The 14,211-nt window shown below is 41.7% G+C and overlaps 1 protein-coding gene across 4 annotated transcripts in view; it reads left to right on the forward strand.

Annotated features, from left to right (window-relative positions):
- VWA3B (von Willebrand factor A domain containing 3B) overlaps positions 1–14,211 on the forward strand; it is a 108,876-nt gene that overhangs the window by 23,416 nt on the left and 71,249 nt on the right. For all 4 annotated transcript variants that reach the window (XM_043537604.1, XM_043537599.1, XM_027825804.3 and 1 more), the window contains 5 exons: positions 1,259–1,383; positions 7,312–7,428; positions 11,609–11,805; positions 12,542–12,696; positions 13,774–13,912. In XM_043537604.1, coding sequence (XP_043393539.1) covers positions 1,259–1,383; positions 7,312–7,428; positions 11,609–11,805; positions 12,542–12,696; positions 13,774–13,912 — 733 coding nt within the window. The remainder of the gene's footprint in view (positions 1–1,258; positions 1,384–7,311; positions 7,429–11,608; positions 11,806–12,541; positions 12,697–13,773; positions 13,913–14,211) is intronic.

The raw sequence follows: 14,211 nt of genomic DNA on the forward strand, positions 1-14,211 counted from the left end.
GGCAAAAAAGGCTAATATTCTGGGGTTTATTAACAGGAGTGTCATATGTAAGATACGGGAGGGAGGTAATTGTCCCACTCTGTTCAGCACAGGTGAGGCCTCAGCTCGAGTACTGTGTCTGGTTCTGGGCATTGCACTTCAAGAAAGATGTGGACAAACTGGCGAGAGTCCAGAGGAGATTAACAAAAATGATGAAAGGTTTAGAAAACCTGACTTGTGAGAAAAGGTTAAAAAAATGGGCATGTTTAGTCTTGAGGAAAGAAGACTGAGGAGGGACCTGATAATGGTCTTCAAATACGTTAAGGGCTGTTTAAAAGAGGACAGTGATCAATTGTTCTCCATGTCCCTTGAAGGTAGGGCAAGAAGTAATCTGCTTAATCAGCAGCAAAGGAGATTGAGGTTAGATACTAGGAAAAACTTTCTAACTGTAAAGATAGTCAAGTATTGGATTAGGCTTCCGAAGAAGGTTGTGGAATCCCCATCACTGGACATTTTTAAGAACAGGTTGGACAAACACCTGTCAGGGATAGTCTAGGTATACGTGGTCCTGCCTCAGTGCAGAGGGCTGGCTAGATGGCTTGTAACACACAAAAGGAAGTGTCAGAACTGTTGCAATGTTACCTAATTTAAGGCAGGTCTTGGGACAACAAGAAGCAGAGGTGATGTTGTCCATCAGCTCTTATAGAGGGGAGCTTCTGCACTGTACCATGCCTCCCCAGAGTCTGCTTTGCCCCTGCTGGACATATGGGAGTGGGGCAACCTGCCCCATCCTTCTGGGGAGCAGTTAGGTGACCAGCTCCACACGGAGAAGAGGCAGGTATCAGCCTTCAGATACTGGGCAGGGTTTTTCCCCCAGCTGACTGAGGTTGAATGTATTCCCTTGGGGTGGAGAGGGTGGAAAGAGGGCCCATTGGGTGGGCAGTGGCAGTGACATGCAGATTGGCTGTGTCCTGAACAGTGGCTGTAGGGTTGGATCAGCATGCAGCATCAGTTAGGAGCTAGTAGTATGCTTGATGCATTGAAACAGGTCACGAAATGATTCAGAACATTTATGCTAGTGTCTTCATATTGAAGAATGGTATGCCCTCTTCTGAAGTACCCCAGTTTCTGGCCTCTTCACCGTATGGATATACAGTAACAGAAATCAATGAGTTCTACAGAAGGGCAACAAATATGCTCAGAGGTACATAATGAAGGGATAAACTAGGGATGTATTTACATAATTTACTTAGCGATGAAAACCCTTTTTATATTACAGATTCCATGCATTTGCTGAGAGAACTGACCACATAGATATCATTGGACCTATACCAAAGAGTGAAGAGGATGGAGAAAGTCTAGCCATCCAGAATTCAAGAAAATTGAAGGGAAAGGTGCCTTTAGGTAAAAATAATAAAAGGATGTTCTTTCTTAAAACCTTCAGAATAACATTGTAATTTAGGAAATGTAGCCAAGTGTTAATAAAAATAAGCATGAGCAGTGCTCCCACTTCACCATCTGGGAGAGGGGGCAGTTCAAATGGCTGGCCTCTGGGTGGGAAAGGGTGGATACCATGTACGTGGTCAGAGGGGGAAGGAAGAAGGGAGAAATGGACAGAGCTTTGTGTGTATGAGAGAGATACAGAGAAAAGAACAAAATTGTTTTGTTTGGAAAGAGGGAAGGGTGTTTCTGTATGTATGCTCGGGGTGTGGTGGGAGCATTTCAGTAGATGTTGCATATCTGAAATTACTTCTATGCTACTGTTTCTAAAGATGAATGATGAGTAGCTTTAATCACCCAAAAGTGCAGTAATCTCTTTGAAATGCATTGTGTGGTATGTCTTATTGCTATTATGGACTAGAATTTACAAGTTAAAAAGGAAGGCAATTAGCCTTATGCAATTACTAAGCATTATAGCCATGGTTATGACATCACTGACAACCAATCAGAAAACTCCAGTTGTGTTTAGATTCTAAATCCTTTCAGAGCAGAAAATATATTGCTGTGATTACTCTTTTCTTCCATGTCTGATGTCTCTTGTTTCATGGTGCCTTCTTGAATGATGCAGAGGGCAATAATAATAAAAATGCTGATTAGCCTCTAATGTGTTTTGAAAGTGTTTCTTGCATATGTGGAATAAACTACAAAAGCAAATAATTGGAAACTGAGGCCATGTCTACACCAGCGAGCTTACAGTGGCACAGCTGTACTGATGCAGCTGCACTGCTGTAAGATAGCTTGAGTAGCTGCTCTGTGTCGATGGGAGAGAGCTCTCCTGTCGACATAACAAAACCACCTCCACGTACGGCAGTAGCTATATTGGTAGGAGAAGCTGTCCCGCCTGGCCACGCCTCTGCCTAGGAGCCAGAGGGGCATGTCGCCACTCCTCCCACACCCTAACTGCCTCCTGGAGCCCGCACCCCAACCCCCTGCCCTAGCCCTGAGTCCCCTCCCACACCCAAACTCCCTCCCAGAGCCGCACCCCCTCCTGCGCCCCAACCCCCAGTCCTGAGCCCCCTTCTGCACTCCAAACCAATTGGCCCCAGCCTGGAGCCCCCTCCTGCACCCCAAACCCCTCATCCTCAGCTCCACCCCAGAGTGTGCACTCCCAGCCAGAGCCCTCACCCCCTCGCACACCCTAACCCCCACCTCAGTTTGAAGCCCCCTCCTGCACCCTGAACTCCTCATTTCTGGCCCCACCCTGGAGCCCACACCCCCAGCCAGAGCCCATACCCCCTCCCACAGCGCAACCCCCTGTCTCAGCCTGGAGCCCCCTCCCACACCCTGAACCCCTCATTTCTGGCCCCACCCTGGAGCCTGCACCCCCAGCCAGAGCCCTCACCTCTTCCCCCACTCCAGGCCCCTGCCCTAGCCCGGTGAAAGTGAGTGAGTGAGGATGCGGGAGAGCGAGCGACAGAGGGAGGGGGGGATGGAGTGAGTAGGGGCGGGGCCTCAGAGAAGGGACAGGGCCGGGCTGGGGCCTTGGGGAAGGGGTGGGGCAAGGGTGTTCAGTTTTGTGCGATTAGAAAGTTGGAAACCCTGTTCAAACCCCACTTCCTATGCTATGGAGAGAACCCCCATGGAGCCCTGCTCCATGGTAGCGGCATCAGCTGCAGAATTCACCTGCATAGCATCCCACTGGCCTTCCCCCCAGTGGAAAGGAGATCAGGGTTTGCTTCTCTGTTATCTAATTTTCCAGGTATGTAGGCAAAGGCATCTCCAGTACTACCCTGTGTACCAGGTTAATTTTTGAAGGGCTGCCTTTAAACAGCAGCACTTTAAAGAATGCTACTCTGTTCTTCTGCCACACAGTGGCGGAGGCAGGGGTCTGCGGGAAGAAGTTAAATTCCCCATTTTGGCTTGTATGCAAAATAAGTTTGAGCAACTTAAAATATCTAATTTTCTTGCATTTGTCTATTCTCCCTTTGTAAAGTCTGATCTGAGTCAAGTGATCACAGAATTAATTACTATTCCGGTCTCTTCTGTGACTTAATTTTCTTTCTTGGACTTTTAGAAATGTTGGTGCTGGTTTGCCAGTTTTTTGTTTTTGTTTAGTTTTGCTGGTGGTTGTAAGCTAGTTTGGTATCTTGGTTGTGAAATCAGGTGGGTTTGGAGTAGCTTTTGAAACAGGCTACAGGATGGGTGTAGCTGCTGGGAGGTAAGACTGGAACAGAATGATTTTTTTTTTTTTTGAGTGTGTGTGAGGATGTTCAGCGATTGGGAGGTGGAAAGGGGTGCTTGTTGCGGTGTTGTATGTTAGTTGTAGTTTGTTTATATGTATAACACACACACACACACACACGGTTTGATTCTGTACAGCAAAGTGGGTATGCATTCTACCAAGTTAAAATGCTCCATTCGCAATTTAAATTTTTAGTTATTATTTCTTGCTCTTTTTCAGACTTTTAGCTATTACTACTTCAGATTGTAAGCCCTCTGGGCAGGAAATCCATCTTTATTTGTATTATGAAGTACATATCTGGTACTATATTAGGTAGTACATAATTAGTAACAGGTTTTAAATGTCTGGAACCCAATTCTAAAATTCTGTTAATAATTTTGAAACATTACTTATTGTAAGGGTTTGAACACAGTTAAATAACTGTTTTACCCTTCTAACATTGAGTCAGTCATACAATTTTAAATGTTAGCTAGACACAAAATAGAAGCATATTGTGTAAAGGAAATAAGGGGCTTGATTTACCGCTGTGTTGCTCTTGCTTAATGCTGGTGTAATTCTGCTGAAATCAGTGGAGTTACATAGGCACAAAATTAGTGCAACACAGTGCTGAATCAGGCAGAAGAAAACAAACTTTAAGCTCAACTTTCATTCTTGCTGCTAGTGGAGAGTACATATAAAAGCTGTAAGCATATTTATCCAGCATGTTGCCTGTTTCCATTGTAACCCCATGGACGTCACTGAGTTCTTTTCCCTTTATGAAATGGAACTGTTGAGTTCTTCAGGTAGATCCAAGGAGACAGTTAAACTGACAAGCAGTTCAGCTGGAGTGGGTCAGTGCTTGATTTCCCCCCAAGTAGATATACTACTTCCATGCTTGAAAATTGGGTAATTGCAATAAAAGTAGGCACCAGCAGCAGTGCTGTTGAGGGCTGTTAATATTTAGTGGAAAAACGAATATTAAGACGAGGTCAACAGGAGAGCCGGCATCGGAGAGGAGGGCAGGAGAAAGGAAGGATGAGGAATAGGACAGTATGATTTGAGATCACTTGGGACACTGTACATATAAAGGATATTGATGTTTATTCTATTATATTTGTGTGTGTGCACGTGTCGGGGGGAAGAGGGAGAGGGAGAAGGGATTCTCTGGGGCCTCAAGGAGCAGTTTTTCTCTCCTGTGGCTTCTCAGGTGGAGGAAGATGACTGTGGGTGTGAGGATGTGCCAGATGTGGTGGGTGGGGCAGAAAAAAGGGAGAGATGATCCCGTCAGTTGGAGAAAAAGGGGTTGCTGTGGATGATGCTGGAGCAATCTCTGGAGAGGTTGGGCTGCGGTGGGGGACTAGACCCGGGTAGGACCTGCTTTGACATCTTGTCCTTGGTTTTGTAAATCCGGGTTGTTGCCTGGGTAAAAAAATATTGTGTTGCTTGACTGTGGTAAAATGCATTTATCATCTAAAGGATTTGTCACCAAATCCATCGGCTATCAAACAGGTATGTGATTTGGTTTCACAATGCTGTGGCGTAAATGAAAGTGAAACACGTCAATAAATGTTTTAGTGTGTAATATTGAATTCAATACATGTCCCATACTGGATACATTATCAGTACATACAGTAAGTTTTCAAAACATTTAAATTAGAAAGACCTGGAGAAACCAGCAGAACATTTAAAATGCTTCTATTTTTCAACTTTTCAGCAGAAACATTTAAAACCTTCACAAAATTAAACCTGGATCCCTTTTAGTAGGAGATGATGATTTGGGAAGGAAATATTTTTTTCTGAATTGCATTTGTCAGCACAACCTTTTGTTCAATACCTCGATAATACATATATGATTGATTTATATTTGGTGGTTTTACTTTCACATCACTGTAGCTGGTACATGTTTAATGGCATGGTAGTTGTAGTTGATTGCAAATTTATAGTGCATTTATGTTCTTATGTAACTCTGCTACAGTTTTGCCAACTGTCATGTTTTAAGTGTGGTGTTTTTTAAAAAATAAAATAAAACTGAATCAAGTGTTTTAGTCAGAATATTTTTCTTGATCTTCTAAGGTCAATGAGAAACTTTTGATTTTATTCTTCCTTTTCAGTTTTATGCTGTGGAATGTGCCATTTTGCTTGAACTTTTTATGATTTTGGAGAGATTGATTTTCATATTAACTTGTAAAAAGAAAAGGAGTACTTGTGGCACCTTAGAGACTAACCAATTTATTTGAGCATAAGCTTTCGTGAGCTACAGTTCACTTCATCGGATTGGCTAAAACAGAGCTCTTGAAATTCAAGAGGATACCAGGAGATGGCAGTGTACAGTAACACATTATAAAAGATTATGTGGAAAATTAACTGCATTTCACATTTAAAACTGTGTTGCTGTATTTACAAAATATATATGTATTGTTCATTTAAGGCAATTCTACAATGTTTATTGAACAGGCAAAATGAGCGGGTTTTGTTTGGTGTGGGTTAACTGATGGTTTATTTTAGTAGAGATGGGCTTGAGTATATTATCAAGTATGGCATATCCTGTAATTGCTTTGGGTACATACACTGGATTGGATCAGCAGATGTTAAGATATAGTTGGACTAATTCAGTGTTGTAATATGTAATTCAGCATTAGGCTACTAATCTGGTTTTACAGAAAGGAGCACTTATGATTCAATCCTTTTACATCTTATTGTTCTAGTATGCCATTCTTCCAGCTGATCCATATTACAGTATTAAGTTCTTATAGACTACGCTACCTAATTTATTCACAGCATTGTGTAGACTTCTTAAAACAGAAGTACATGCTGTCTCCATTTTCCATCTTTGAACTTGCAGCTTTTGTATACTTTAATTCTATTAAAGACCAATTGTAAACTTTTAATCAAGGGCAGAGTATCTCTTGAATTTTTCAAATGGTCTTAGATATACTCTAACTTTGGGGTTTGTACTGAATAATCTATTTCATTGACACCTGTCTCCCTAATTGAAACCAATTTTACAAATTACTTAGGTGTCATTAGTGTCCTCATAATTAAGTTTTTGGTTAGTTATAGCGGGAAGGCAAATGTATATTGCTAAAATCACATCACTTACTCTTAGGGGACTGTTAAAGTTGTAAGTACATCTGCTCAGTAGTTTTAGGAATTTGAAGCAACTGAAAATGTCAGCTTTTCTAGATTTCGGGCTTGGGCTTTCTCATGCAAAGGCTGGTTTTAATGAAAAAAAAAAAGAAAAGAAAAAGAAAGAACAGATGCCTGGATTTCCCCCTTCTGCATTAAAATCCATAGGGGAATTCTATGAGAATTTCCTTGTGGAGTTTCCCCATGCTGGGAAGGAGGATTTGCCTCTCACCATGGGATAGGCTATAACCAAAACCCACCACCCCAAACCCAGAAGGCTGTGTACCTCTGTTTTAGGGCCCAGAGGCCTAACCCCAGGCAGCACATCTCAAGTGAAGCTTTGTCGCTGGTGCCTCTCTGCTCATGTATATTCCCTGAACCCCTTTTAAAGAGAGGAGTTCCCACTGCAAAGGGACCCTAGTTACAAGGTAATAAAATTGGTACCTACAATGGTACCCATTGACTTTAGGATTGTTGAGCAGGTGTAGCGGTGAAAGAAGAATTTGTCTGAAAACATTAAGGTCTGTGCATTATTCCTCCCACAGTAGCTGGTGTCAGAGAAGATGTCTTCATGATCTGGAAGGAGTCAGAGGAGGCCAGAAATGCGCTGATACAACTTCAGAATATTTTATCCGAGTCTCACCAGCCTATATCTGGCAAAGGTATTGTTTATAGTTCTTTCTAGAAAGATATCATTGTGCTCATGCTTAATTTGTTTCATTTGTGGGCAATTTTGATAAACTGCCAATTTAGGGATGATGTTTCTTTTTAAGACTATTTATTATATGCAGAGCCGTAATCTATCATTACGGTTGCATACGCTTACCTTTATAAGCCTCTATTTACAGTTGCTTTTAACTTCATTAAACTTTAACAGTTCTGGGTGAATTTTTCCATGCTTGCTTTTTGCCTTTTGGGAAGTTTCAGCAAAAACTATTCAGTTGTCTCTGAGAACAAGACTAGCAAAAACAGGTAGTTTTACTAATGTTAATTTTTTCAGCTGTTTTTCTGAGGAGCTCAATCAGCTCTACAGCTTGAGGGTGGGACTTGAAACTTGGCAGGGGATAACTGTGCAGTTCAGATGCCCCACAAAAATTCATCCACATTTGACCAAATTATAAACCTCTGAAAATTGTAATTTGCTTAGGCCTTGTCTTCACTGCAGAATTAACTTGAGTTGTAACTCGAGAGATGCTCCTTACTCAGGCCTCATCCACACACTAAAACCCTTCCCTGGAATGTGGTTGTGACCCAGGAACCTCTTAGTGTCAATTGGCAAAGGACATAGTGTGTGTGGGGGGAGAGGGGCACAGGACTCGCCTGAGTCTGGTCTGTACACTGTACTTCACCAAGGAATGTCATGTGCGGTCTCAAATAAAAGCCAATGTCAGACTGGAGATCAATATTGTTGTGAAATATGTATGCAGATACTGTGTAAAGAGTTCTGAATATATATACTGAAAACATGTTCTTAGTCTGTGTCGCTAGCAAAAGTGAAAAACAGGCTTTCTGTCTGACATATGAAGAAACATCTCTTATCTGTTTACATGTAAGTTGAGTATTGTCTTGTTCATAGTGGGTCTGCTATCACCAGTCTGAACTGAATGAAAATGAAGGAGTGTGGGAACTAAGAGGAAGAGAAAAACAGCAGGTTTTGGGGGTGGGGAAGAACCTTATCCTGAGGTGCACTTCAAAAGTTAGCTCCACTATATATGGAGGGGTACGGGGTGGTTAAACAAGACCCCTTGGCACCCTTCACTGAGAAGGTAAGCAAACAGTGAGTTTGCTTTATTTTAAAAAGGAGTTTTCAACCAGGCTTGGTTAAAAACGCCAGAGAGAACTTTGGGTGAGAAGAGCTTCTTTAGCAAAGAGAGTAACTTGTTAGTTAACGTTTTGTCCCTAGAAAGTGTGTATGATTTTGTTTTATATGTAACCATTCGTTTCCAGTATTCTGACTCGCTATCACTTGAATCTCTAGTCTTTGATAATAAATGTATTCGTGTTTTCACTATGAATATATCTAAGTGCTGTGGTGTTAAGCAAAGTGGTGATTCTGAGGTGAATCTTACCAGCGGGTGTGCACTGTTCCTTTGGGAACAGTGGGTCTGATAATCCGATGAGTGTTCAGTGGATCGGGGGCTGGACACAGCAGGGAATGCTCAGAGGATTCAGGGGTTGGTGTGTGCCTATTACTACCTGCACAGAGAGGGAGTGAGGCCTGGAATGTAGTGCTTGTGTTGCCAAAGACTGTTGGTTTCAGGGAGCTGATCTGCAACAGGCACAGACAAGACTGTTTCAACCTAAGGAGCATCACAGCAGTGATGTGGAGCATCACAGCAGTGGTGATTTTAACTCAAGTTGGCTGGCCCATCGGGGGTATAGGCTATAGCTCAAGTTAGCACAACGTGTCAGCTGCTAACACAGTCACTCTGTGCTGCTCATAAAATCACTCTGTGTAAGTCGAGTGTTAGCAGTGTGGCCATAGTCAGGTGAGCTAGGGTAACTTGAGTGGAGTTAACTCAAATTAACTCTGCAGTGAAGACAAAGCCTTGGGGCTTGTCTACACTACAGATGTGCTGCTGTAGCACTATTGTGTAGACACTTGCTACAGTGGTGCAAGCGGGTTTCAGTCACTGTAGTTAACCCACCCCTTCTGAGAGATTGATGGAAGAATTCTTCCATCGACCTAGTGGTGCCTACACTGGGGTGTAGGTTGGCTTAACTATGTCTTTCAGGAGTGTGAATTTTTCACACCCCTGAGTGACATAGCTAGGTCAACCTACATTTTAGGTGTAGAGGTTTGTTGTTAAAATCTCTGAATATTCTGTCTGCCCTGATCAAGATTCCAGGCCTGATTGGGCTTCTGCATGGCAACCACACATTCCCTGGCTTCCCTACTTGACTCTGTAGGGTAGTTAGGCAAAGAAACAGCTGCAAAGCATGTTTTGACTTAGGGGAAAGTGTTCTGGGTTGTAAGCCAAGAGTTCTGATCTCAGCTGTTCAACTATTGAGGTGTTAATCCTGAGCACTTCATAGTTATTACTTCTGGACAAGGCCTCCGACCCCAGATTCACCCCTCTCCCGCCCCCATTTCTACAGAAGGGGTAACTAAGAGGTCATACAAGATTGCTTCTGACAGAGCTGTGCAGAGAACCCAGGTCTCCAATATGGAAGACCCTAGTCTGATCTATTTAGCCTTTAAGAATAGTTGTGCCATATCTATATGCTTGGCTGTGCTGTTTGTAACCATTGGATTACACTACCTTCTAGAGCCAGGAATAGAACCCAGAATTCTTAGTTCCCAACATTTCACTGCTCTCTTACAAATACTGTAGTGTGTAAGCCACTGGCAAAGTAAGTGTCACCTTCCCCATCTCATGGCTGGACCTTATAGAGAGAATAGCCTACTACTGCTACCAGTTAATACTTTAGCTCAAGTTGGAGATCTGTACAGTGGATCTAAAGGTCCTAAATTCAAACCCTGCTGATGATCCATGGGAGGGGGGTGGGTCAGTATTATTCCATTATTTTTTCAATTTTCTTGTTTAAAAAAAACTAGGAAATCACATTAATACAGGTTAAAAATATTAAGGTTGCAAAATTAAGCATTCAGAATTAAGAAATGCCAGAAATAAGGCTTCCTGTGCAACCTTAATTTGATTCCCTTGTGTGTAACCATTATGGTACAGTCTATAATTACACAATCACGTACTATTTGTTCTACAGAACTTCTGCTTCATTCAGTACACAGGTTGGGCAATGAATGAGACAGAGGGATGCAGGGAGAGAAAGGACATTCTCTGGAGTAGTACTGGAGAACTGAGTTCCATTCCTGGGTTTGCCACATACTTCCTATATGATGTTGGGCAAGACTTTCATAATAAATATGTCCAGAGGGCCTGAATTAAGGTTACATGGGCAACTTTAATTCTGACATTTCCTAATTTATAAGTGCTTGACTTAGCAACCTTGGTGTTGTGTTAATGTATTTTTTCATATATAATCACTGTATAAAATGTTAAAATATTCTGATCATACACTAGATTGAGTTAAAGAAAACATTAAATTCCAATGTGATTTATAGCTGAACTCAGGCAGCCCACCTATTTTGTCTCTCAGTGATTCAGATAACTGGAGTTGTCCTGTCTGTCTACATTTCTTTCTTTGTCTTCCCGATCTCTTTAAAACTCTTGTATCCTAAAATGTACTCTGTGCTGTTCTAGTGAAATGAAAAAGAGGCTGTCTACTTTCCATTGACTCTTCAGATAATACATTATGTATACACACTAAGCCATGGCCTTTATATAAAGTATATGCAAAGGAGAAAAATGCAAACACGTTTGTTTTAAAAATATGCAAACTGACTTGTTCTAAAACATGATTTAGCAGAGTTTGTGAAAGGCCTCTGATCAGCAGTCAAAAGGCAATTCCTTTCATATGATAAGGCCCTGTTCTTGCAACTTCATGCATGCAGTCAGATCCCTATAGCTATAATTACTCAGTGATTCCACTCAGAATTCTGGTCAGCATTCTCAAAAATAGTTGCCTACAGTTAGCCTCCTAAATCCATACTTAGGCAATGAAATTGCTAGCCTCATTTGTAAAGTGCTGGGCATCCCGCAGCTCCAGCTGGCTTCAGTAGGGTTTGTTGGATGGTCTACACTTTTGAAAATCAGACTCTTTATTTAGGTATCTAAATGGGGAGTTAGGAGTCCGAGGTTGGCCTTAGGTTTGTAAATTTTGGCCCACCTATCCTTCTATCAGTCTTCTTTTGTAATAGCTTACAGAAACTCTTTGGTGAATTATGTTAAGTACAACTAGTTATGTATATTTTCAAATCAGCAACCAAAACTGATCCTCCAGTGCCTGAGCCAAAACCTGAGGATTATATAAATTCTAAGGAGTGGTTGCAGAAGAATGGCTTGAAAGCTCAGAAGCTGACGTTGTATGAAGCACTTGCTGACTGTACTTTTCGGCACGCTGACGGGGTGGTTGACATAAAAGCCAAGCCAGAGGATGAATCTTTACAAACTGATGCTGTAAGTACTGCTAAGATTCCCTCGAATGCTGTGTCCTTTTCAGCTTCTTTCTGCTTTTCAGACTTACAATGAAAATTTATAGATGAGCCTTTTATACAGCATGTGGTCTGTTTGTAACCCCATTCTTATTTGGAGGATTATAATAAAAGCTTGTTAATGGAACAGGATGAAGAGGTTCATAAGTGAAATGGAGTGGAAGTGACCCTCTCTTTGCCCTGAAAGGACAGCTTTGCCTATCCTCCCCCATTCATCATGTAATCTGCTGCGAAGGATGGAGGGATGGTTTCAGCAACAACTTGTTTTTCCTCATCTTTCTGACTCCGTGGAATGGGCCAAAGGAATGTTTGTCAGTTTCTTCTCTGTTCCACATGGTCTAGGAGATGTAGAGGCCCCAGGTGCTCTAATAGTACTGGGTTTTAAAGCAAAGTGTGAAGGGTTGGATTATTCTGTGTTTTGCTTGCTCTTCCCAAGCTCCACCAGAGCACTTTTCTCTATACTTCTTCTCCTGTTCTTTCTAGCTAAGAGCAGGCCAAGGAGGACAGGGAAACAGTTTCTACTGATTTCATATAAGGAGCTAATGTCCTCAGCAGGTTTATAATCTGTGGCTACTTCTGCAGCTATGCAGTTGGAGCAGGCGTAGATCCCTGCCTTTTAAGTGTATTTTCCAAATGTTGTTACAGCATATTGCAAAGATCACATTTTAAAACATATCATTCATAATTCCTTGCTCCTGTAGGAGACGAATAAGAAAATAATCCATGCAAAATACTGTGATAAATTTGTGCACACTTACTGGAAAGATGGGTCTGTGGTTCATGTGTATGTCTCTACTGAGAAGTACAGGCAGTATGAAGAGAAAATGAAGAATGCTCTTGGACTAATGGAAAGAAGGTTAGTTTGGTTTCAAATGAAATCTGTTCAGATCTGTGCTCTAATGCAGAAATGTTTAAAGTTTACAGCCATGGGAGACAGAAGCAGCTGGTAAACACGCAATAAAAATTATAAAGAAGTTGGACCTTTATGGGTAGGACCTCTTAGTATTCATTTACTAGGAAAGACTGATGGACGGATTGAACGCAGTTTTGTAACCTTGCATTCTTCTGTTCGAGTGGAAGGAAAAATAGTCCATTTTCTGCAACTAGGAGTGTATGAATGCCTGTTATTGATCACTGAGGAGCATTGATGTAGGAAGTTGAAAAATTGCCTTTTAGTAAAAGGTACCAAGGTACTTTTAGAATTTACAATGAAACTAGATAGGCATTTACTCCATTTATCTATGAGCTGGAAGTTTCTTGTTCAAATCAGATGCTACAATAATAAATATTAAGTAAGATAGATCATAATTCAAATTGTTTGCACATGTATAGCACCTTCCATCTGAGAATGACAAGTATCTCCTTGTAGAGGAGCCAGCAACAGTTGCAATCCCTGTGCACTTCCGAGCACAGATTGCTCCCAGTTAGTACCCACCCCAAAAAAGTAAGCTTAAGCTTACTTTGCGAATACAGACTAACATGGCTGCTACTCTGAAACCTGAATCAGGACAATAATTCTGTTCAGGAAAGCACTCAAGCACACATTTAACTTTTAAGCCTGTGCTTAAATCCAGTTAATTAAAAATTAAGCATGTGGTTAAGGCTCCTTTTCAGTAAGGAATTTAAACATGAGCCTAACATTAAAGTTGTTTTAAGCGCTTAGGTTTCTTACTAAATCAGGGCCCTAAGTGTTTCCCTGAATGGGGATGGATTTTATCATGTGTTTAAGTGCTTTCCTGAATTGGGTCTGGAGTAAAGTCACTGAGCAGTAGGAACAGCTTGGTCGCTCACAGGGACAGATGGTTCAATCTAGCAGATTATTTAGGCTTTAATGTTACCATATTGCTTTATGCTGCCTGCCTGTCTCCAAAAGATTATTGAAATGTTGCCTTTCACACCATGTCCAGGTGACTTTTTTTTTTTTCCCCCCCAGGGTTAAATGGCTCCAGCGAGGGAGCAGAGGACTCTTTGGGAATGTGCTTGAAGATCACATCTATATTCTCATTGATACATCTCAGTCTATGAGGGACAAACTTCCACTTGTGAAGGAGAAAATATTTCAGCTCATTCAGGTTAGATAAAATGGGGATTCCCGAAACTTGATATGTGTAGCAGTACTAGCACTTAGAGCTGGTTGAAGCTTTTTTCCCCTCCATATTGTTTTCAGTTAAAATTAGTAGCCATTTTTAAAGAAATGGAACATTTTGCAAAAACATGTGATTTTCCTAAAAATGCTGTCAGTTCAGGTGCCCAATCTCGGCCAGCAGCAGCAGAGAGCAGCAGTTGTAGAGAAGTCCTGCTTAGTCCTAGGCTGGAGCATGCCCTCTGCGGATGGAATCTTTGGAGATTTTAGCAAGGCTCTAGCAACTCT

This window comes from Chelonia mydas, chromosome 1 (genome assembly GCF_015237465.2).
Source record: "Chelonia mydas isolate rCheMyd1 chromosome 1, rCheMyd1.pri.v2, whole genome shotgun sequence".
Taxonomy (NCBI): Eukaryota; Metazoa; Chordata; order Testudines; family Cheloniidae; genus Chelonia; species Chelonia mydas.